General features: G+C 42.4%; 1 protein-coding gene across 8 annotated transcripts in view; it reads left to right on the forward strand.

The window, feature by feature from the left end:
* NNT (nicotinamide nucleotide transhydrogenase) overlaps positions 1-25507 on the forward strand; it is a 77269-nt gene that overhangs the window by 4625 nt on the left and 47137 nt on the right. For all 8 annotated transcript variants that reach the window (XM_081132396.1, XM_081132398.1, XM_081132397.1 and 5 more), the window contains 6 exons: positions 8-211; positions 5109-5338; positions 7892-8109; positions 11318-11405; positions 13607-13695; positions 14877-15064. In XM_081132396.1, coding sequence (XP_080988522.1) covers positions 61-211; positions 5109-5338; positions 7892-8109; positions 11318-11405; positions 13607-13695; positions 14877-15064 — 964 coding nt within the window. In that variant the 5' untranslated portion in view covers positions 8-60. The remainder of the gene's footprint in view (positions 1-7; positions 212-5108; positions 5339-7891; positions 8110-11317; positions 11406-13606; positions 13696-14876; positions 15065-25507) is intronic.

Raw genomic sequence — 25507 nt, forward strand, 5'->3', positions numbered from 1 at the left:
CTCCTAGTGATTTTCCTTCAAGAAAATCGGGGACTCGGAAAGTTGGGAGCCGCTCTGAACATGGCGAACCTGCTGAAAACAGTGGTGACTGGCTGTTCGTGTCCTTTACTTAGCAATTTGGGGTCCTGCAAGGTCGTGCCTGGGAAGAAGAAGTTTTTACGAGCGTTTCACACTCATCAGGCGCTCTGGTGTAAATCCTCCGCGAAGCCAGGTAGAGTCTCCCTTCAGCGTGTGTGAAGCTGGCCTTCAAGTCGTGGGAGCGAATGGCTCTCCCGATGACTGAAAAAGCACAGCCGTGCCTGGTGCTTGTGGGCGATCACTTACGTGTGTGTGTGTGTGTGTGTGTATGTGTGTGTATATATATATATATTTTTTTGTTTAAGTTTGTCTTTATTGATTTCAGAGAGAGGTAGGGAGAGGGGGAGAGAGAGAGAAACATCAATGATGAGAGAGTCATTGATCGGCTGCCCCCTGCACGCCCCCAACTAGGGATGGAGCCTGCAACCCGGGCATGTGCCCTGACCGGGAATCGGACTGTGTCCTGGTTCATGGGTTGACACTCAACCACTGAGCCATGCTGGCCAGGCCTGGGTGATCATTTTGAATGAAAAGACCTAATGAGCACTTTCTTATGAGAAGTTCTAGGTTGTCAGTGCTAATGCAGAAGGAGAGAGACTAGAAAAAGGGTAAACCAGTGGAGTGGAGCCTGGAAAGTGCTATTTGTAGTAACCCTGACAGCTCTGTCTCTCTCCTGGTCAGCACTGGAGAATTGTACTAGATGAGGCACATCTGCGCTCAAGAATTAGGAACTAAGCGTATTACTTTATCTGCAGCAGCGTTTCTCAAAAGGCAGCTTCACCTCAGTTGCTCAGGTCAGAGACCTTGGAGCCTCCCTAGATCCTTGTAGTAGGTCAGGTCAGCTCTGCCTTTTATCAAGAATCTGTCCCCTTCTCACCGTCACCACTGTTACCCTTCTGCTCCAAGCCACCATCAGCTGTCACCTGGACTGCAGCACTAGTCTTCTGAATGATCTCTATGCTTTCTGCCTTTGTCCCCCTACGGTCTGTTCCGCATATGACAGTGAGAATAATCTTTTTAAAATGAAAGAACACCTCACTCTTGTACTCAGAATTTGCCACTAGCTTCCTAGCTCACACAGAGTAAGAGCTGAAGCCTTTTAGTGGTTTTCAAGCCCGCCCCCCCCCCCCCCGACCGCCTTCTGTTCTGGGGTGCAGGCTAGAAGGAGGCCCTTCTAAGCCAAGTCAGATAGGTCCCTGTATGCATCTCACCCAAAGACCTTCCCAGCACTGTTTATACCCCACTGAACGGAATCAGACCGGCGGCCTTATGTACTATAAGGGAGACAGAGACATTTAGTCTTTCACTCCAGGTGGCAACACTCTCAACTAAAAATGGCATTCTGTCTCTAAGGTGGGGAACAGGATGGATACCTGGGGGCAACCAGAAGTCTTTGCCTCGTGGAGTAATTTAAGTTTGTGAGACTGCTTGCTGTGCATTAAAGGCCCTAAACTCTTAGGCTTTTTGAATTCTCACGTCTGCCTTTAATCGATTTCCCAGCCTCTTTTCTTTTTCTCACACGACAAGTCACTGTTGGCAGGGGACCTGCCCCTGGGAGTCCTCAACTTTGGCTTCAGACTTTTCAAACAGTTCTAGAAAGCCAGATTATCCAGTGTGATAAAACTATGTATAAAATAAATACCTGCATTGAGGACATGACAGTTGTCCTCGTGCGTAAATGCATAGACACCAAGGTTTCTATGTTGATTATGTATAAGACTTTGTCTATTTTTTGTTTAATTTCTGATTGTGGACTATTTCCTAGGTAGTTACTTTTAATCTTTAGAAGATAAGGATTCTATTTTTTCCTTAATAAAACCACTATTTCATTATCACATTGAAAAGCATGAAAAGTATTCCAGTCACTGTTCATATTTTCTCACTTTTCCCCCCTTAATTTCTTTTCTTTTTACAGCTGCTTTGTTCAAACAATGAGCCATGTAGGGTCTACACGTTGTACTCACTTGCTGTGTCTTTAGGTGTCTTTTGACCTGTACGTTCCCCTCCTCAGTTTTCCATTTAATATATTTGTTGAAGACTTTAGCTGTCTTCCTGTAGAATTCCTTGCAGTCCAGGCTTGCCTGACCGAATTCCCTCGGTATTATTTAACAAGTTTCCCTGCACCTTGTATTTTCTGTAACACTTAGCTAGATCTAGAGGCCAGACCAGAGTCGGGTTTGATTTATTGGGCAAGAACCGTGTATCACCTGTTGCATTATATTAAGAAGGTGAACCCATGACTTCAGATGTTGTCAGTGTGATCCATCTATTAGGAAGTTCCTGTTAGTTTCTTACTCAAAGGCTATAGTGGCTGTTTGATTGATGATTATTAACTAAATCCATGATTTCATCAGGGGTTTTAAATTCGTGATATTCTATCATTCTAACTTTTTTTTTTTTTTTTTTTTAAGGCTGCTAGGCTCTGTACTTCTTTACATGTATTTCTTTAAAAAAAAATTATTTATTGATTTTAGAGAGAGAGGAAAGAAGAGAGAGAGAGAAAAACATCGGTTTGGTGTTCCACTTACTTACGCATTCATTGGTTGATTCTTGCATGCGCCCTGACTGAGGATCTAACCTGCAACCTTGGTGTATCAGGAGATGCTCTAACCAACTGAGCTATCCAGCTAGGGCCTATCATTCTTTGTTTATTAGCTAGAATTTCTCTATAAAGAAAAACGTTCCATCTATTATTTAGTTACCTGAGATTGTACTGGAAAGGTGCCATACCTGTTTGATTCTTTCCGATTATTTACTGGTTTTGGTAATAATCAGTTGGTTCCCTTATGTATCTATTCCGGCTGTAACAAATGATTACATTCTTACTGGCTTCCTACAACACAAATTTATTGTCTTACACTTCTGGAAGGAAGAGTCTGAAATGGCTCTCACTGGGTTTAAACCAAGGTGTTGGCAGGGCTGTGCTCCTTCCGGAGGCTCTAGGGGAGAATCTGCGTCCTTGCTTCTTTCAGTTTCTGCAGACTGCCTGCGCTGCCTGCATTTCTTGGCTTATGGCCACACCCTCCATCTTCAAAGCCAGCAGCTTCTTCAAATTACTCTTTGGCTTGGACTCTTCTGCCCCCTTTTTTCACATTTAAGGACCTTTGGGCCCACCCATACAATCCAGGATAATCTCCCCATCTCAAGGTCATCTGATTAGCAACCTTAATTCCACCTTAATTCTCCTTTGCCAGGTTTGGTAACCTAGTCACATGTTCTGAGGAGTAGGACATGGATATCGTTGGGAGACCATAATTCTACCTTCCACACATTCCTTCCTCCCAAGTTGACCAATGAAGCTGTTACAAAATATTTATTTATTTTTTTGAGTATCATCATGAACTCATGGGTTTTAACATTTTTGGGTATATTTTACTATGTTGCAATTAGTTATTATTCTTTTTGATGCTTAAGTTGCATCATATTTGGCCCTTTCAGATTCTTTCCTAAATCCTTTTGATGTGATTTCAATTGTCTTTGATACCTTCCGTGATTTGAGGTATGTAGGGCCTAGATAATCTGACATTGTTAGATAAGTGAACTCTAGATAAGTATATGGGGTTTAACTTTGTACATCAATCTAAAATATTTGCCAGCTTTTTATTGTTTTTCTCTCCTTGAAGTAGAGTGTAAGATTCAGCATATATCTGCCTTGAGTTTGCTATCGATTACAACTGCATATATAGTGTGGGATCTAAGACTGTTCAAACGCAGACATTTTTAGGTTGACAACAGCTCTCTAAGACCTCAATAAGTTACTCTATAGAGATAATTTCATTTTTTTATTATATATAATCAGAGTTTATGTTGCTAGATTTCCTAAACTTTAGTAAAACTTAAATAGAAGGAAATCCTTTTTATAAAAAAAAACCTGTTTATGACCACTTGTGAGTTAAACAACAGAAGAAACTAATGTACTTTAGCTAAAGCTGGTCTGAACCGTGTTACATACTTTAACACTGTATTACACAGGCTCTTTTGGGTTGCAAGGAACAGAATCAAACCAGATTTATATATATATATAATTTTTTTTTACATAGATAGAGTCACTTTTATTGAACAGGTAATATTTTGTGATTAGGGCTTATTGTAAGGACTCGGGAAGCATGGGAGGCCAGGCTTGGAGACGTCTTGGAGAATGGAATGCTATTCTGGATGTCACAGCTGTGACTCACCTTCTCTCCTTGAGTCTCCACTGCTGATGTTTCTAGTGCCATTGCTTGCCGACCTCCCTTTGATTACCCCACGCTGTGCTCACTGGTCGCTGCTGCACTCTTCCACTCTCTCTGTCCTTTCTGGGGGGTCTCCCCTCCAACTTCCTTAGAGAACCTGGTTGGGGTGGTAGTCACTGGCCAACACAGAGTGTCCCCTATGTAAAGGATCTCATAGGCTGCTGGTTTTTCTCCTGTCTGGCCTGTAGATTGTTATCTTTGACCCAGCTGCTGTCCCCTGGTCTAATGAGTTATCGCTGAGAATGTAAGGTCCCAAGCTACAACACCTGGAATCTGGGAGGCATTCCCTGTGGCCAAATTGCCAGGAAGGTGACTTTGGGTGTCTAGTAGAGAGAGGGGAAGGTGACTTTGGGTGTCTAGTAGAGAGAGGGGAAGGTGATTTTGGGTGTCTAGTAGAGAGAGGGTTCTTCAAAACAGCTAATTACTCCTTTGTCTTCCTTGAAAGTAAGGACAAGGAGACCGTAAACCCGAGAGTGTTAATTTGAAGAGTGGAGTTAGCATGTTGAGTGGTCTCTCAACCCATTTTTATCATGAGAATAAGCTAAGCTAGTCATGTGCCTTGAAGAGGGCCATTTGGTTAAATAAAATAATTAGAATTTTTAGGAGAGAGAGCATAAAAACTTATCAAAAAAGGTCAAAGATTTATGATTCTGCATCAGGAACATCATTTTGAACAGAAACTCTATGTGCCGTCTATTTGTCTCTTCTGAACAATTTTCCCATATCCATTTTCTGAACTCTGTTATTGAAACATTGTTTACCAAGTGTTCTTTTTTTTTTTTTTTTTTGGCTTTGTAGGAATTCCATATAAGCAACTGACTGTCGGAATCCCCAAGGAAATTTTCCAGAATGAGAAGCGAGTGGCATTGTCTCCTGCAGGCGTTCAGGCCTTGGTCAAGCAGGGTTTCAATGTTGTCGTGGAGTCGGGTGCTGGCGAAGCGTCCAAGTTCTCAGATGACCACTACAGAGCAGCAGGTGCCCAGATCCAAGGAACAAAAGAAGTGCTGGCCTCTGATTTGGTGGTCAAAGTAATTATCCCTTTCCTTTCCCCCTCTTGTTGTGGCATGGGGATGTTTCAAACTCTTTGCATAGGAAAATTAATGTCCAATGTTAGAGCTTTTCATACTTTCAAACGATGCCTTTTTCTCAAAAGAATGATTGCATGTTGTGAGTATTTTTCATGTTCAGGCCATGATCTGTGTTTAACCATGAGAAGAGAAAAAGTGGTCTTTTTTTTACATTGGCTGTGTGGAAATCCCCTTTTAATTGGTTAGAGATATTTGCACTCCACGGTTCCTGTGTATCCCACATGCGCACAGGTGAGCATCTAGCTGCTACTGAAATAGAAAGAAGTCACGGAGCTCTTGGGACTGAATGTGCAGTGATCCTCCAAGGGAACAGTGATTGAACTGATGTCAGAGCTATTTTTAGAAAGGGTAGGACTGTCCTGGACAAGGCAGCATTGGGCTGAGTGGCCAGTAGCCTCTCTACTTTAATAAAAGTTCTTCATGTGGGATGGAAATCTACATGCTGAAGGACCTGAGCAATACATCTCATATAGGGAAAGGGAGAGAGGCTGTGTCTCAAGTCTAGCATAGATAATTACTAGAGTTGAACATTAACTTAAGTCCTAAGCCTTCTGCAACCAATGTAGACAGGGAAGTATGGATTATCGAAGCATGATTATCAGGTTAAAATAAGCTCACTTTTTCAAGATCAGTTTTTTTGTGCTAATTTCTCAGGAATGAATCACATAGTTTTTTGTTTTTTTGTTTTTTTACATCAAGTCCGTGGACTATTTGATAGGGTCTTAAATAGCGGTTCTTCCAGAAGATACAAAACCATTTTTTTTTTTTCCTACAGAAAATGAATAATAAAATGTATGGTATGGAGATAAATTATAATTTAGCTAAAGCTTTTAAAGTGGTTAGGTGTGCAGATACTTGGTGATAAAACTTGGTAGAGTGAAAGAGCTTAGGAAAAATAGAAAAATCAGTATAACCCATTCTACTGTATATTTTTGGGATCAAAACTTTTTGAGATGTCTCACATAAAAGGCTTAGTAGGGTGCACAGAAGTTTGGAAATGCTCTGTGTTCCATTTAGAGTTTTATGATGTGTGTGACATGTTGAAGGTACTGGAAAATCCTGTAACATAGAAACGCTATACTTGCGTTAATATACTACTTGACCCTGGGGCCTCTCTTTTAAGTCAGACTTGTTAATATCCAGAGGGAATAGTGATCTAAATAGTACGTTCAAGAAAATATTCTAATGGCTTAACTCACTGCAATGCCTACAGTCACAGCTGAGGGTTCGAGAGAGGCTGGTAGAATCAATTCAAAGGTATCCTCTAATTGTTATTAAAATCTATATTATAGATTCTCACTGAGGAGAGACAGACCTTGTCAGGGAGTCTTAATTAAAGTCCAGAACCTAAATCACATGCATCCCCAGATCAACAACCGAAATGGGAGTAACAGATAAAGGGTTCTCATAGTTTAATTGAGATGGAAGGCTGTGAAATGAAAGTCTTGACCCTGTGTTTGTGTTTGTATTTCCTTTTAAAACTTAAGTCCCAGGGCTGTTTTTTCTATGCTTTCCTGCCTAACAGCACTGCTGCGAACTGGGAGTTAAACTTTCATTGAAAATTGATTTCAAACTTGGATATAAAACACATTTTAAAACACTTGTAAAATGGAGTTAAAAAAATGGCTTTAAAATGTGGACATTTGGAACTTTTAGGCATGTGAATAAATTGATTGACTTGATAACTTCTTTTTTTTTAAAAAATATGTTTTTATTGATTTCAGAAAGAGGAAGGTAGAGGGAGAGATAGAAACATCAGTGATGAGAGAGTCTTTGATCGGTGCCCCCTGCACACCCCCTACTAGGGTTCGAGCCCGCAACCCGGGCATGTGCCCTGACGGGGAATCAAACCGTGACCTCCTGGTTCATAGGTTGAAGCTCAACCACTGAGCCACACTGGCTGGGCATGATTTGATGTTTCTTAACAGAACAGACTTTACTGTGGCTTTTTGCTTAAACTCAGTTCAGCAAGGTACCGCTTGGATTGCATTCATCTGTAAATATTCACCTGGAATTTTAAGGTGGCATAAATCTATACATATGACCAGGAGATTTTAGTTTATAATGTTCTTAACTTCTCAACACCCCAAATGCTTGTGCTTGTCAAAATGAGCAAGAATTTAATCTTTGAACACACCGCCCAAACTTCCTGTTTATTCTAATGTCTCTTAATTGTACCAGAGAGCTCGGTTTTGGGAGAACAGGTTTGTTATAGAGCCTGTGTATTTTCCCCACTGTTCCATGGTTCACTGGCAAACCTGTTCTGGTGCTATATTTAGTTGTATGTGCTCTTTACTAGTCCAGTGAGCGGCTCATCAGTCAGAGGACAGATGTCATAGATCTTCGTGTAGGAATTTAGTCAGAAATTTATTGCTGAAAGATCACTCCTGGAGTGTTATTTCAATCGTGGCCTATTACTTAAATTGTCTTCTTTACCTAAAAATATGATAAACGTATTTACATTTTCAATCGGTGACTTGACTTTTTTCCCAGGTGCGAGCCCCCATGCTTAATCCAACATTAGATGCTCATGAAGCTGACCTTCTGAAGACATCGGGAACACTGATCAGTTTTATTTATCCAGCCCAAAATCCAGACCTGCTAAATAAACTTTCCCAAAGAAAAACTACAGTTCTGGCGATGGACCAGGTTCCAAGAGTCACAATTGCTCAGGGATATGACGCGCTAAGCTCCATGGCCAACATTGCCGGGTAGGTTCTCCTCTGTTTCAGCTGGAGAAAAGGGCAAGAGTATTATAGAAACGTGCTCACTGCAGCGCTTCTCTCGTATGGTGATTTTACTTGTAATAATTGTTGGAGAGTGCAGCCTTTGACAGTGCACTTAAATTGTTTTTAAGGCCCATTTTGTTGTTTCCCAGCCATCAGATAGGAAATGGTTCTTCATATTGGAGCACTCTGTTGTGTGCTCCTTTTTAATCTTCATGGGTAGAAGGTAGTATTTCCTTCCAGCAAAGGAAATGACTGTCAGGTTATTGTATTGGGAATTTACTGTATTTCATATACGCATGTGTACCTGTATATATTATGTTGAAATTGCTGTTTTTCCCGCCACCTTTATTGAGATACAGCTGACACATAGCATTGTGTAAATTTAAGGTGCAAACCTAATGATTTGATACATGTATATATTGTGAAATGCTTACCATAATAAGCTTAGTTAACATAAATTGCTGTTTTTATAGGTCAAAAATGGTAGGATATTGTCTGTTTTATATATTTCAATCTAATATATGCATATTAGCAGATTCACCATTTTAATTAGGTTTTGCTTCCATACATTCATAAAATATTTAATGTGTAGGGAAAATGCACTTGAAGAAGTTTCATCTGGTGTGAAAACCTATGTTGATAACTGACGGCTAACTGTGTCCTCTAACCTCTGAGGCCAAGAGGGCAGTGAACTCATCTGCCCGGAGCACCGATGCATTCGGGCTGCTGCCCGAGAGCTGTGAGGCCGGATCCCAGGCCGTGGGCTCAGGCCGGCTGATTGCGCGGCACGCCCGCCCCGGGAGGGCCAGGAATAGCTCCCCGAGGGCAGCGCCTTGCTCGCTTGGCTGGAGAGGGCCAGAAATCTGGAACTCAGACAGTGCTTCTGAAATCAGCTCATCTAAGAAACCAGTTGAATTAGATTTTAAGCATGAACACTGTTAGTATTGACAATTTGCTAACACGAATGAGGCACCAACAAATGAAGATGTTTAAAAAAAACCAGTGCGAAAGAAAAACAATAACCTGAATAAAGCCTGGCACATGAGCTGAAAGTTTCCTTAGGCTTCATGTCGTAGGTGTAACAGATTCTACTTTGGGTTTCAACTGTTCACCGTGGATGTAAATGAGATGCAGTGAACAGAAATGATAGGTAAAAACACATTTTGTTGTTCTTAATGTAATATGGCAAATGGTTTGTTTAAAGACATTTTTTGGGATATAAATTATATACCAAGGAACAAAATAATTTTATGCCATATTTATTTAGTTAGAAGAAGAGTTATGCTATGCAATGAGGGACTTATACTTTTATATAGAAAATGTACAATGTAAACTTTTAAGGGTGCTGTTGACTTTGTCATGTGAAATGCACATTTGAGAAAGGTCTTTATCAAAACCAGTGGCTCTAGATCAGTGGATTTGAGCTGCATAATATTTTGAGCAGATGAAATATTATGAGGCGATAGAAACAAATCCACTAAGAGCAGAGTGGCCTTAGCTGAATTGAGGGATGGGGGGGGTGTGTGTCCAGGAACAAGTCTGTTCTCTGTCCCACCCACTGTGGCCCCAGCGTTGGCTGGAATTTAAACCTTTGGGGATCCATGGAACACAATTTAAAGAATCACTGTTTAGGTCCTAAGCTGATATATCCGAAGGGTATAGTTTGAGATGAATCATCTAGTATGCTAAACCACATGTGTGATATAAATAATTTTCCATCTAAATTACACACACACACACACACACACACACACACACACACAACCATACTACATTGAAGACACGTTCCTTTCAGTTCACTGATGCTCATTCTGAGCTTTGTTGCTTTCATCAAAAACAGACTCACTTTTCCCTTTTTTTCCCCACCAGCAACACTTTCTTGTACATTTCCTCTATACTCAGCTTTGTTTTTGTTATTTTTTTCAGTATAACAACTGAATCTTTTAAGATATTAATTCCAAAATTAATTTCTTACGGTGGCCTTTGAATCTCTATCATGTTTGCTCTTTGAAAATTTCTGTCGCTTGAATTCAGAAATAGACTTACAAATCATGTAATCTCTAAAATACTATTTCCCTGCTTTTAATATAATTTAACTTAAAACAGTGCATACTTTTGCATCAATTATGATGTCAAGTATTTTATAAAAAATATGTCAAGGAAAGGTTTTACTGTCAACTGGCAGGTGGAGCTTAGCATTAAACAGTTGCATTATAGTTTATGCTAGAGCGTGTGCTACCCTGTGAGAATGGGCAGAAGGGCCTCTTCAGTATAAAATGGTATGAAAATGAAATTAGTGTAATGTGTTAAAAATATCCTATTAAAGAAAAGATGGTGTACTTTTTACTAGTTTTTGTTACATAGAGTGTTTCTTTAGCTAAAACACTCGTATTGAGCAAGTACTTGTTGTGACAGGCCGTAGGTAAGTGCTTTGCCCACATGATCTCAGTTGGTCCTCACGACAAAACTAAGAGATGCTCTTTTTTGTCCCCACTTTATACATGAGGAAACCAAGGTCAATGAATTAAAGAGAGTTGTCCAAGGTCACAGAGCTAGTCAGCTGTAAAACTAGACTGGAGCTGAGGTCACTGTCTCCAAATCCCATGCTTTCAACCATTAGAGGTCAGGGGAAGTGTTTTTTGTTGTTGTTCTGAGGTTGGAATTGGAATTTCATTATGTACAAGCATATCACTAATCTAATTTTTCATTTTAAAAGTTGTCCCCATTATATAAATAATAGTGTAAAACAGAAAATCTGAAATACCTGTAGTCCCGGCACCCAGAGGAAGCCTTTTCTTCTCTTTCCCTTGTTTCTCTTTCTATCACAGCCCACCTTCTGCAGGACGGAGCGTCGTGGATTAGCATTTGCCCCCGTAGGCAGGGTGCCGGGGCTAGACTGGCCCTGCCGTTACTAGCGGAGGCGCCTTGGGCGAGTCTCTTCCCCTCTGTGTCTCAGTCCCCTCGCCTGGAAAATGAAGATAATAATTGTGCCCATCCTTACGATTGTTGTGAAGGTTAAGGGCATAGGTATGTACGCAGCACTGAGAGCTGTTTTTGACACAGAGTAGGCGCTATATAAAATGTTAGCTATCATTGATGATTAACGTGTAATTGGTGACTTATGATGATATATGAGCCTCACATCTTTCATTTTGTGGCATTATTCACGCATTTGTTTCTTTTTTTTAAGTTATAAGGCTGTCGTACTAGCAGCAAATCATTTTGGACGATTTTTTACTGGTCAGATCACAGCTGCCGGAAAAGTTCCTCCGGCTAAGGTAGGTAAAACTTTGAATGTTTCTCATAATAGGAATTAATTGAAGGCTAGGGTATGTGTAGTTTTGAAAGACAGCTGTTTGCCCTTCTGTTGCATGTTACCTTCTCGCTGGTGACCTGTGGCATGTACAGATCCGCGGCGGAGCCCCCGCTGCTGAAGATGGCCTGAGAGAAGGCATGTGGACGTTTCTGGACATCCTAGTCCTTTCACCGTTTTTGACTCACTAACTTGAATTCTCAAAGGGATTTTGGACAACTCGTTCTGTTACTATTTTTAACAAAAGCTTCAAGATACCATTCAGCAAATTCTTGATTTCCCAATGATTGTGACATCTCAGTTCATTGAAACGATCGTCTTGGTTTCCTCATTTTTTGTCGAATCTTGGGTCACGGGGACAGGAAATGGGAGATGGTGTAATCAGGATGTTTGGCAGGGGCGAGGGTGCAGTTTCTTTAATCTGGGTTATTGAGAGAAGAGGAGAGGTGGGGATGGCCGGGTGAAAGAGCGGATTACGTGAGACCCCTCAACCCCGCGTACCCTAAATGACATAATGTCACAGAAGCACGTGGGCAAGGTGTAGGAAACAGGACTTGAGCTCTTGCCATCTACCTGCAGAGTGCACCTGCCTGGAGGGTGCAGGTTGAGTTGGTGCTTCCTGCTTTTAGGTACTTTGTCATTATAAACCCAGAGTTCTCATGCAAAATAAATCACCTAGAAAAATGAAAAAAAGGACAGTAGCAGCTTTGAGAAATCTAGTTAATTGCTTTAAAAGCAGGCCTGGGGAGAGAATGGCAGGTGTTTAAGTGGAGAGAGAGAACATTCCTTCTGTAGGATTACACTGCTTCATTCTAGTGCCCTTTCCTCTTTTAAGTTGCGGGGTCGTTTGTTATTTCTGATTGAGGATAACTTGGCCTAGTCCCGTGAGTTTTATTTATTTTATTCCATTTCATTGTTTTAGCAGCGTGTGTGGGGCGGGATGGTGGTGCTTGGAGGCCAGAGCCTGTTTGTTCTCTCTGGTCCCTCTTTGCCCCTTTTTCCTGTAGACTCCCCCCAAACAAACAAACTAACAAACTATCACCATTAAGAGCAATTCGTAGGACTTTTGAGACACTGCCCGGGGGTCACTGGAGCACGGTGTGAGCGGGGAAGGAGGTGTGGGCATGATGGGTGGGTAGAAATTTATACGCTTCACTGTTTCTGTGGGTGGCTTCCTTCTTTCTTTCCTTTTTATTTATTTATAGCAACAAGGAGTTGCCTTCCATTGACTGGGAAGCATAATCATTCTTTTCTCCGCGGGCCCAGGCCACACCGCAGACCACATTGTCTTATTTTGTTTCTTAGAAGGTGGGGGAGACTCTTGTTGATGAGGAATCTTTGGTTTCCTTGGCTCTGCCCCTCCCCTGGTTAGGGAGATGAATTACATTGCTTTGTATTTCAGGTACAGTTCATTCAAAAGGCTTCAAAATTAGGGGCTTGATCACCTGCTTTCCTTTCAGAGGCACTGGGGCTCAAAGTTGGGGTTGGAGTAGATGGTTCGCCGCAGTTGTTCCCGTCTTTGAAACTTGCTTTGATATTTTATGGACATAGTAAATTATGGGAGAGGGGAAGGCTAGCTAGGAGCCGCTCTGGGGGTGTGAGCGGAAGGAGCTTTGGCGGTGAAGGAGCCGGTAACCTTTAACACACATACCCCCCATCTGGCTGGAAGGAGCGTCCACCCCCTTCCACACCCCCTTCCACACCGGGAGGCTGATTGTCAGGCTATTTTTAGTGAAGGTCGTTGGCCTTTGCCAGCAGTGTTCCTTTGATAACTTTTAAAAAACAGTGGCCTGGGGGGGAGGTGGAGGAAGGTGTAAGGGGGGAATCAATGGTGATGGCAGGAGACTTGACGGTGGTGAACACACATGCAGTGTGCAGATAGTGTATTGTGGAATTGTGCTCCTGAAACCTGTATAATGTTAACCTGTGTCACCTCAATAAATTCAATAAAAAGGGAAAAATAAATAAAAAGCAGTGGCCTTCAGTTAAAGAATTGTCTGTCCACCCAGAACATTGAGTGAGGCCTCACCCTCACCACCAGCACTGCCTGGTTTATTATGGGGGCTGACTGTGTACCAGGCACTGGTAGTTACTGGTGGGTGATTGTTCATCATGAGTTGATAATGAACTTCATTGAAAACACACCTGTTCTGCCTTCCGTCCTAGATTCTGATAGTTGGCGGCGGCGTGGCTGGGCTTGCCTCTGCAGGTGCAGCCAAGTCCATGGGCGCGATCGTCCGAGGGTTTGACACGAGGTGAGCGCTTTACTGGCGATGCTGTCAGGTCAGACCACGGGTTCAGCTGGATGTTGTGCTTTCCTAAGAGTTTATAAATTTAAGGAACGCATTGAAAACAGTGCTATAAGCTCTGTAAATATTTATGCTTTTTCAAAGTGAACTCAAAGTGAAAACAGATTACTTAGTAGACAAAAATTTAAGGACCGAGACTCAGTACAGCAGAAATAATTAAAAAAACAAAACAAGAGAATCGAAAACTAACACCTCACGCTCTGTTGGCTTTTTTTTTTTTTTTTTTTTACATTTTTATTTATTGACTTTAGAGAGAGAGAGAGGAAGGGAGAGAGGAGATATATTTGTTGTTCCATTTATTTATGCATCATTGGTTGATTCTTGTATATGCCCTGACTGGGGATCAAACCCGTAACCTTGGCGTATGGGAATGATGCTTTAACCAACTTAGCTACCCAGCCAGGGCTGGAGGTGGTAATTTAATGGGTCTGGAAAGGGGCCTGGGAATTTGAATTGCTAACAGGTAGCTGGAGCAATTGTTGTAACCAGGGACGTCACCGTAGGATGGGTGTTGGTCAGAGCTGAGACCTCTGCTGGCCCAGGTTTTCCAACCAGTACACAATGCTTGGCCAGTATTAAAAAAACACACCTGGATATATTTTTACATAATTTGAAAGTATTGACTTATTACAGTTACCATTTATACCATTTACAAATTGATTTTTTTCAAACACAGTTTAAGGATGGCTAGCAGCAAAAATCACTTCAATAAAATATATCTAAGTAAAAGTCATTTATTTGGGAAAAGTCCCCATAAGTCAGAGCATTTACAGATGAACACCACTTGAGTGATTTGAATGAAGTCAGATCTTCGTGGAGCTGGGATCTCCCATCATCATGGAGAGTGGAGCCACAGAAACACGATGGATTACTGGAGTTGGCAATGGTGAAATTCCTTTTGTAATTTGACTAAGAAGTTGGGATTTCCTATCTTTTTTTTCCCCCCCAGAAAAAAAAATTTATCATGAAAACATTAGAAAAAGTTGCAAGAGTCCAATCAGAGACCTCAAAAGAAAGTCTCCACTTTTGAACATACACAGTTTTTCTTTTTAAAAATGTCTGTGGTAATGATCTTGATTGTGTGTTAAGGGCCTAGAATAACTGCTGCTTTCCCTCAATGATCGCAGAGCTGCAGCCCTGGAGCAGTTCAAGTCCCTCGGTGCTGAGCCCTTGGAGGTGGACTTGAAGGAGTCCGGCGAGGGCCAAGGCGGGTATGCGAAGGAGATGTCCAAGGAGTTCATCGAGGCGGAGATGAAGCTGTTTGCGCAGCAGTGCAAGGAGGTGGACATTCTCATCAGCACCGCCCTCATTCCAGGTGTGTCATTAGTAAATTGAACTATTTGCCGTCAGCCCTTTTTCTGTGTATTTTTAAAAAAATGTATTTTTATTGAATTTTAGAGAGAGAAGAAGGGAGAAGGGGAGAGAAAGAGAAACAGTGATTGGCTGCCTCCTGCATCCCTCCTACTGGGGACTGAGCCTGAAATCCAGGCATGTGCCCTGACCAGGAATCAAACCAGCAACCCCCAGGTGCATGGGACGACACCCAACTACCTGAGCCACACCAGCCAGGGTTTTTTTAAATTTTATTTTTTATTTTCACCGAGGATATGTTACTGATTTTAGAGAGAGAAGAAGGGGGGTGGGGAGAGAGAGAGGGAGAAACATCGATGTGAGAGAGATACATGGATTGGTTGCCTCCCTTCCCCTCCCGGACGGGGAATTGAACTACAGCCTAGGTATGTGCCCTGACCGGGACTCGGACCTGAAATCTTTTGGTGTATGGGACCATGCCCCACCCAACTGAGCCACCTGGCTGGGGCCAGGTGCTACCTTTTACTGTAGGAAATTCCAATAGTACTGAAAAACATGGAGAGAAAGGTACAGATCTGAAGGTCCACCAGAGATGACTGTTACTAATGTTTTGATGACCATCTTTTCACACGTGAGAGAGAGGGGAGCTTTGTGTGTGTGTGGAAGGTCCAGCTTTATGGAAGGTCCAGTATATATATTTTTACTAAAAGGCATGGCACTTTGCCACTTTCTAATTATTTCCTTTGACACGTTTGGTCTTTGCAACCAAATTATGAGCTCTTCCGATGTCAGGAATTACTCTCCAGTCCCTTACTCCACCCTCTTCTACAGAAGAGTTTTCCCTCAGTAGGTGACTGATGTCAAACCAACAGGCACTTACTACTTAATAAACACTAGCTTGATCTAGCAAGATTTGGGAGTAAAGAAACTCTCCATCTTTTATATAGTCTTACCTCTTCTCTCTCCCTGTTCTTTCCATGTGTTATTGAGTAATAAATACCATGCTAATTTTTTCCTTTCTAAAAGGTGGGCCATATAATGAGAGCTTACAGGGTTCATGGTTCCTTGTGCTAGATTCTACTAAAGGTGCCCCACTTTCTCCAGGGGACTGTGAAAAATTAGAAGTTGCCTTGTCCTGAGGTCACAGGAGAGGAGAAGTTCTCTTCTGTCCCTGCTCCCCCCAAAATCTGGCTATAATAAACCCAAGGACAGGAAGTTGATCATATCTATGAGCATGTGGGGAAAAATATGCCTCCTGAGCTCTTTTTTCTGTCCTCTGGGTGTCCAGGTGATACCTGATAGGTGGATTGGTCCCTCCAGACACCCCATCCCACAAGAGCTGACAGGATGAGCAGATGGCAGGGGGACCGTATGGGCTCTTCCCACTGAACAACCTATGAGCGTAGAAACGAGGCCTGGAGGTGAACGCAGAGAGCAGGCCAGCCCGGGGCCCAGGTGGCGGTTGTGAAATCTGCGGCCACGACAGGACTCGTGAGCAGGAGAGCACTCAGGATTCGCCCTTCTGTGGCACCGGCTCCCGGCTCAGCTGTTGCACAGGTGGCTTTGGAGGAGGGATGGTGTGGCCTTGCGGTGCCATCTGACCTTTGAAAGGCAGCTGAGGCATGTTTGAGAGGAGGTAGGAGCGGGCTAGATGCGACCGGTGGCCAGTAGAGGGTGCTAAAACATTTGTTCACGGAGCAGATGAGGCCCTGAAGCTAGATTCAGTCAAGTCAGACCTTCCTAAAGAGCTGAGGAGAGTTTGGACACAGTGGATAGAATTATTATTGATCATAAAGCTTAAGGTGAGTGATAGAACTCAAGACTTCTTATATAAAACACATACTGACTTTTAGGGCCTATCCCCCATAGCGTCTTATTTTTTTATAAGTAGTTTATAGTAAGTGTACTTTAGTAGAAGGTCAAATTGTGTCTTTTTTTTTTTTTTTTTTAAATCCTCACCTGAGGATATGTTTTTATTGATTTTTAGAGAGAGAGAAAGGGGGAGAGAGAGAAACATCGATTGGTTGTCCCACTTATTTATACACTCATTAATTGCTTCTTGTATGTGCTCTGACTGGGGATTGAACCCACAACCTTGACGTATGGGGGCGATGCTCTAACCAACTGAGCTGCTTGGCCAGAGCTGTATAACAAGTCTTAAAGAAGATTTGTTGAAGTTTGATTACCTTTTCCTCCTCTGAAGCTACAGTCTATCTCAGCACATTACACTTGCAGAGAGACCAGTGCATAGGTCCAGAGTTCACACTCAGAAAGCTGGTCTGAAAAGGACCTTTCTGTTATTTTTTTTTCTTTTGCAAACTGAAAAAAAAAAAGTTAACTAGAATAATATAAGGAAGAAGACAATCTTTTTAAAGATCTTTTATATCCCCAGGGGGCTGAAACCTGAAAGCATGAGTATTAGGAAAAAAGTTTGAAAGATTATATAAAGTTGCAAATGGCCTTGAAAAGCAGTGTCCTTGGCATTGTACCTTTGCAGGTTTGCGTCCTGAGCCTGTGCACGGGTCACCTGACGGCGTGTCTTACTCCTGAAAGACTCTGAGCAGAAGTTATTCTAAGGTTTTTCTTGAGTTGGATCCAAAGGGGATTAAGTTAAATGTCAGAGTTGAGATTCCTTAGACCAAGATCCTCGTGGCCATCCTGGAGGCCTGGCCTGGATGATAATGTTGAGAGGGACACACACAATCAGCTAGTTTCAGGCTGCAATCTAATAGCCTTGGGAAATTCTCATTTCTCCCAGCTGCACATCAGTGGGCTTGAAAAAATGATAATCTTGTGCTTATGTGGGCTGTAGGTAATGAACTGTTTCTGTAGCCAGCGCATTGTCATGCTCCCTGGGATTTTGTACCATATACTTGTTCCAAAAAACTGGCCCCCAGGATTTGGTTGGGTGATGGGCTGGAATTTCAGTTAAGGCAGATAACGTCAGGATAGGGCCTAGCCGGCTGTCCCGTTGGGTGGTGCTGTGTGCACAGGGAGAGCTCCTAACCCCCTGTCCAGCTCTTTGACCTTTGAGACTACAGTACTTAGAGAGTAAGGCAGCCCCACTCTCTGGGCATGTCCAGGCTGTGCTCAAAATCTTTCTGCTACACCTTTTGAGACACAAAAGTTTTGTTTTTTTAGCATCCCTAGTGTCCTGGAACCCTTTTTTTAAAATATGTTTTTTTAATTGGTTTTTTTTTTTTAGAGAGGAAGGGAGAAGGGGAGAGAGAGAGAGAAACACCCATGAGAGTGAAACTTGGATCTACTGCTTCCCGCAGGCCCCCAACTGGGGATCAAGCCTGCAACCGGGGCATGTGTCCTGACTGGGAATCGAACCGGCGACCTCTTGGTGCCTGGGGCGACCCTCAACCAGATGAGCCACACTGGCCGGGGCCTGGATCCCTTTTAGAGAGACTTTTCATAGACGTGGAGTGTTTGACCAGTAAGAGGCTGGATCGGGTTGAAGCTCTGGTCAGTGAGTTAAGGGGGGAGCGTTGGGTGGGATGAGGAGCACTTAGTGCTGACTGTGTGGAGGCGGATTCACCTAAATTCCAGTGCGGATTGAGTGCCGTGGAGCACACGCCCAAGTCACCCTGCCGGCAACAGCCATTTCCATTGAAAGCCTTCCCTGATGGCCACCTTATTAAAACATCCCAACCATCAAGAGGTCACCGAGCTTTCCCACCGTCCCCTTCCCCACCGCAGGACTTGCCCTCATTGTGTAATCGAACCGCAGCTATTGGAAAGCCTGGGGATTTGTTTAACAATGGTGGCTGTGTCTTGGAGCACCTGGGTTCCCGGCATCATTGAGTAAAGGCATCTAAAGCGATCAGGATTGAGTCACGTCACCCCCACTCCCCCGACCTAGGCTACCAAGTCTGTACTCCTTGGTAAGGTATTTATTTAGCTTTTGGGCCCGAGTTAGCGTTTGGGCCTCATGTTAAACTAATTTATTGCTCTCTGGGTCAGATTTCAGTCATGCTGGCTGCTGTGATCTCCTCAAATAGGCCAAGGACTTTCAGGCCTTTACACATATTGTCCCCTCTCTTGGGAATGTATCCCTGCTCTGCCCTGCCCTTCAAAATCCTGCCTGTCAGTTTAACGCTTTCTCCGCAGTTTCTGCTGTTTCCTACTTGGTAGTAAGCTCCCCCTCTCCTCCATTTGTAGCCCTTTGCCTGTGCCTCAGATTCCAATAGTTCTCAGTGTCCTTGCCCCTCGGTTGCGCTGTGTCCCTGTGTGCACAGGGAGGGTGTTTGCTTTACCCCCCGCCTGGCCCGTGCTTAGCACGAAGCCTCACACACGACAGTGGCTCAGCAAATGCTGCCTGGCTGAGCTAATGATCCTCAGTGCCTGCCTTAGGTCTCGGTTGGTACAACCCCTTTTATTTTTCCAGGACTATCCAAGGAAAGATAGTGAATGCTCTGTTGGTTCAGTTTTGGGTAGGAACATTGCAGAGGGTAATTTAAGACCGGGAAGCCAGCATTTTCATTTTCTTCAGAGAAATACTCAGAAGTGGGTTTGCTGAGCTGTATGGTAGTTCTATTTTTAGCTTTTTGAGGAATCTTCGTACGGTTTTCCACCCTGCCTGCACCAATTTGCAGCTCTACTAACAGTGCACAAGGCTTCCCTTTTCCCCACACCCTCGCCAGCATTTGTTTTTTGTTGACTTTCTGGTACTAGCTATTCTGCGGGTGTGAGATGATGATGCCTCACTGTGGCTTTGACTTGCGTCTCTGATGATTAGTGATGTTGAACATCTTTTGGCCACGGGTATGTCCCTTTTGGAGAAATGTCTATTCAGGACCTTTGCCCATTGTTTTTAACCCTCACCTGAGAATGTTTTGTTTTTTTTAAAAAAATTTTTTATTTTAGAGAAAGAGGAAGGGAGAGAGAGAGAGAGACATTGATGTAAGTGCCAGAACCTCATGTTTTGATGATTATAGCTTTGTATTATAGCTTGAGATCAGGGAGTGTGATACCTCTAACTTTTTTTTCTTCTTCAAGATTACTTTGGCTATTTGGGGTCTTTTGTGGTTCCATATACATTTTAGGATTATTTGTTCTAGTTCTGAGAAGAATGCCATTGGTATTTGATAGGGATTGAAGGGAAGCTGTAGACTGCTTTGGGTAATACGAACATTTTGACGATACTAATTCTCCCCACCCATAAGCACAGCATATCCGTCCACTTATTTGTGTCCTTTTCAGGTTCTTTCTTTAATATCTGTGGTTTTCAGAGCACAGATCTTCCACTTCCTTGGTTAAATCCATTCGTAGGTATTCCATTCTTTTTTGATGCAGTTGTAAATGGGATTGTTTTCTTAATTTCTCCTTCTGATTGTCCATTTTCATGAGTATGTATTAGAAGAAAATGAAAACACTTATTTGAAAAGGTTGCAGCATTATTTATAATAGCCAAGATATGGAAGCAACCTAGGTCTTCATAGATAGATAAATGGATAAAGAAGATTTTTTTGTGTACACACACACACACACACAGAGGAATATTACTCAGCAATAAAAAAGAATGAAATTTGCAACAACTTGGGTGGATCTAGAGGGTATTATGCTAAGTGAAATAAGTCAGACAGAGACAAGCACCGATGATTTCACTTATATGTGGAATTAAAAAAAATCCAAACAAATGAACAAGCAAAACAAAACAAAAAAACAGACTCATTGGAACAAACCATTGGGTGGGGAGGGATGTGTAGATGAGAAAGGTAGAAGGGAATGTAGTCTGTAATAGTGTGATAACTTTGCACAGTGACAGATGGTTACTAGACTTAGTAAGGTGATCATGCCGTAAGATATATAAATGTCCAATCACTCTGTTGCACACCTGAAACTAATATAATATTGTATGCCAACTACACTTTAATAATAATTTAAAAAAAAGACTGGAGATCTAACTTTCTTAAATTATCAAAATTTGCCCAGTTTGCAGTATGAGGTGGTTAACCTGTGAGGAGGTAGGACTGGGAAGCAGTGGGAGGCCTGTTTAGGAGGTAGGAAGTATCCTATCAGCTGAGAAGGAAGATATTCATCGCTTGCTTGTAAGTTGCAATACGTTAGACCATATATATCTGGACCTCTTTTTAGGCACAATCTCTATCGCCCAAAAGGGTCATAGTACTTGTTTTTTATCTATACCAGTTAGGGTCTGTAGTATAGATCCCTTAAAGGGCCCTGTGGTGATTTTATGTGACTCTGGAGGATTGGGAGGGTGTGTTTTTCTCTGATATGCAAGGGCCTTGCACATGTGACTCAACCTGAGAGAGTTCAGTCTCCAGGAAAACCAACATTGGTTCTCCATCTGACACTGCCTGCCTCTTTGAGTTCGTCTTTTACATGGCGTGGAAATACAGCACAAAAGATTAACTTTCCACAGTAATTTCCAAACTTTTTCTTTCAGACAAGAGAGTGAGTGATACACCGTCTATTTTTGAAATTCTACAAAGATAATATTGTTTTGATGAGTAAACAAAGTTTTCCCCTGAAGTAAAGGTTTATTTTTCAGATGTCTCTGTTCCTTCTTCTGTAAGCATTGTGATCTTCCGGGACAAAACTATAAAGATCAGTGATTTCCAACTTAGTTGAATTACTCAACTTTTTTAAAAAAAGATAAGTTTTTATTGATTTTAGAGAATGAGAAAGGGAGAGGGGGAGAGAGAGAGAAATGTTGATGTGAGAGAGAAACATTGATCGGCTGCCCCCTGCACGGACCCTACTGGGGATAGAGCCCACAACCCAGGCATGTGCCCTGACTGGGAATCAAACTGGCAACCTTTGGGTGCTCCGGACAGTGCTCAACAAACTGAGCCACACTGGCCAGGGCTTACTTAAGTTTTAAAAAAAATTAGCTTGAGAGAGAGAGAGAGAGAGAGAAACATTGACTTGTTGTTCCATTTATTTGCATGTACCCTGACCAGGGATCAAACCTGCGAACTTGGCGTATCAGGACGGCTCTATAACCAACTGAGCTACCTGGCCAGGGCCTTTTTTTTTTTTTTTTTTTTACTGAGTAATCTGATTAATCTACCACCCTCTTCTCCCTAAAATGTATTGTTGTGTAGAATGGTTGTATAGAATTTTATAAATATTACTTTTACAAAGTTTCATTGGTTTTGAGAATTTGGAAGGGCAAAGAGAAATACTTAAATGTTGCCACATCATTACCAAGGGCTGGCACCCGCAGGCTGTCTACGCACCCCTTGGTCCATAGCAACACTGACAGGGCGTCTTGTCACTGAGAGAATGATGCCAAAACGGGGAGTTTTCTGTTCCCATTTATCAATCTGGTCTTCTTAGCGTGTCTTTGGACACATTTAGTGAGTGACTAGGCTGAATTTAACAGATGTTCTATTAGGAAAATGTGTGCTGCAGAATTACAGTCTGGTTTGGTCTTTATTTGCCCTCAGGTATGTTGCAGCCTTGGGAAGCGCTGTGCTCCCCTGCTGCTAGTCTCCCGGTCAGAAAGGATTGGGGGCTGAGGCTGTCTTAGGTGAGCGGCACTCGCTAGCCATTGCTAAGTACTTCCCCCACCTTCCCCACCCTTTCTTGCGCCTGAGTATTAGTTAGCGTGGTCTAGCCGCGTAACAAATGAACCCCAAAGTATGTAATGAATCAGACGTCACAGAAATTTACTTCTTGCTGAGTTAACAGTAATGGATGGTTGACACACTGGTGGGCAGGTCTCCTTCATGTGGCCACCCGGGGAATTCAGGTGTGACAGTGTTGCCATCATTGTTATGAAGCTGTGATGGTGGCGCTGGGCACCGTCTCTGTTCCTGCCAGCCGCAGGAGAGGGACCCGGAGGAGCGTGTGCAGGATGCCTAGCGGCGGCACACACCAGCGCTGCTCACATTTCTTTTGCTAAGAGTTTGTCATGTGGCCAAACCTAACTGTGCTGGCGGCTGGGAATTGTCGCCTAGCTGTGTGCTCGGGAAGAAGGCAACACTATATTAGCCCTCCAGGGCTGCTACAGCAAAATCCAACTGTACTTAAATTAAAACATATTTAAAAACAGAAACATGAATTTTCCAGGGGCACTAAATTCAGCACATAACAAACATGAATTTGCTGAGCAGCCGACAGCCTCTCCTGCTCCCCACTTTGTGATTTTATCTGGTTGCGTCTAGTTTGTTCATTGGGGGTCATGCACAGATTCCGGTTCCCAGGACAACTGCTAACAGCGATGTGTCTCTCTCAGACTCCTCATCTCTGAAAGGGGTAAAAAGTTCTGCCTGCAGACTTGTTTCAGGAATAGATGTAGAAAATGCCCAGGGGAGGGCCTGGTGCCTAGGACTTTTGTGTAGTTCCCCTGGGAAGTCAGATATTCTCAAGGGCTGTGGGCTCTGTCGGAGATGCTCCCTGAGGCTGTCAGGTGCTGGACGTCCTCAGGAAGCCACAGAGCCAGCGTCCATCAGGGGCAATTGGCCTGGGCCTCCCTGCGGAGAAACACCACTGGCCTGTTTTTTATCTGAATTTTCTGAAGATAACCATTTCATTAAGGCTTTTTTATGAATTAACCTTATTTTGTACTAAGTTGAATGACATGAAAAATAAACAGTATTATTTCTATTTTTAAAGATAACCTTTATATTATTTTGTTTTAACTAGTAAAATCAGAATGTATAATAAATATTCATTGATTAATTTTTTAGGGATTTTGGTAGCTAATGTACATCTAACATGTATTGGAGGGCACACAATGTTATAATTTATAGAAGAACGTTACACATCTTCTTACTGAGGCTACCATTTAAGTGCAGGAGATTGTCTTGTGAGAATTTCCATAGATTATAAAGTCATGGTAAAATTTTGACCAATTTTGATGTTTATCTATATGGAATTTTGCGGCTGTGAGAGGTAAATTATTAAGATAATGCTTAAAACATTTTTATAAATGTGTTCTTTAATTATTAGGTAAAAGATTTTTAGATTTTTACTTTAAATAGATTATTAGAGATTTCTCCAAGTTGCTAAAATACACTGTTGACGAATCATATTTCTTAGGCATTATTACACTGAGAAATATCTTAAGGCCTTCAGTCTGTGAAAGCCAAGTTTTTTGCTGGCCTGGCTTTTTCTGTGGTTCCTTAGACAAGTAATTAATTATGGAGAGAAAATTTCCTCCGGTTCCAGGGATAGAGCTCACATATAAAGTACTCTGCCTGAGTCACCGTTGGCCCACCAGATAAATTTGTGGGTCTTTTGGTGTTTAACCACCTGTTCTTAGGCAACATTTAAGTACAAATGTATTTGTATAATAAAGGTCATTTGATTTTTTTTGTTTCTCATTAAAAAAAAAGGGACTGTGCTTGACTGTTTATCTTGGGTCAGGATCTCTTTGCACTTCTGACCACAGCCTACCCCTGGAGCCATTTCTGAGGTCATTTCTCCTGAAGCTCGTGGCCTGTGTGGAGAAGATGGAAATCAGAGCAGTGACAAGAGGAGGACTGGATGCTGGGTGAACACCAGCAAAGCTCAGTGTGACACTGTGTTCTCCTAATGACATTTCTTAACATGTAAATACTGTAGTTCAGAAGGTCTTCACAGCTCTATTGTGCATTTAGTGCGTGTTCTATTGCATTACGTTAAAGATTCTCCTGGCCCCCTAGAACTTGCCCACGAGAAACGCTTTTGGTTTGGGTAAATGTATTCTATAATTTATATTATTAATCTCTTTGCTGCTATATTGTTATATGCCATGTTCTTCCTTAGGCAGGAAGTTTTCCTTGAGGTCTAATTTGACCCCTTCCAGGCCTGGAAGTTAGGAATTTTCCCATCTGATTCCATACTGCTGAGTAAGTCCAGACACTATGCTAAGTGCTCTTGGCAATCATAGTGAAATTTTGTGATAAACCCACTTCATCTTGGTGTCTGGTTGTTCTTTAGGTTTTCAGTGGCTTTCTCTTAATTTCTTTCTTTTTTGATGTCACTGAAGTCGTCGGCGAGCGCTTAACTCTTTTCCGAGTGAGACCGAATCTGAGGACTTAATGGTTGCAGGTGATCACGTTAGGCCTGCGCGGTAGGTCGTTTACTGTTGGTCTTTAGTTTAAGCTGAATTACTCTTTGCGAACTTAGTGTCATAGAGGCCAGTGATAGATATATATATTCTTTTACTGTGCAGCGATAAGTTGTTAAAGCTGTTTTTAGAAGTGAGTAGTTTTTTTAGACCTTCCTAATTTTAATACTTTTCTAACTGCACCTCAGTATTCGGTTACTGAGCAAATGCGTGAGTATGAAAAGATGCCATGAATCGAATCGCACTTAGGAACGGATTTGTGTGAATCTCAGCCATGATGCCAGCGGTGCACGGGAGTGAGGCAGTTTTTTCAGTTTGCAGTCGATTCTTGGCGCGCACACAGATTCAAGGATACCGTACGGGAATCTATGGCCCCTACTCACCCCAAATAATGACCAACCAATGGGAAACCCTATA

Source organism: Miniopterus schreibersii (assembly GCF_964146895.1).
Source record: "Miniopterus schreibersii genome assembly, chromosome: 3".
Classification (NCBI taxonomy): Eukaryota; Metazoa; Chordata; class Mammalia; order Chiroptera; family Miniopteridae; genus Miniopterus; species Miniopterus schreibersii.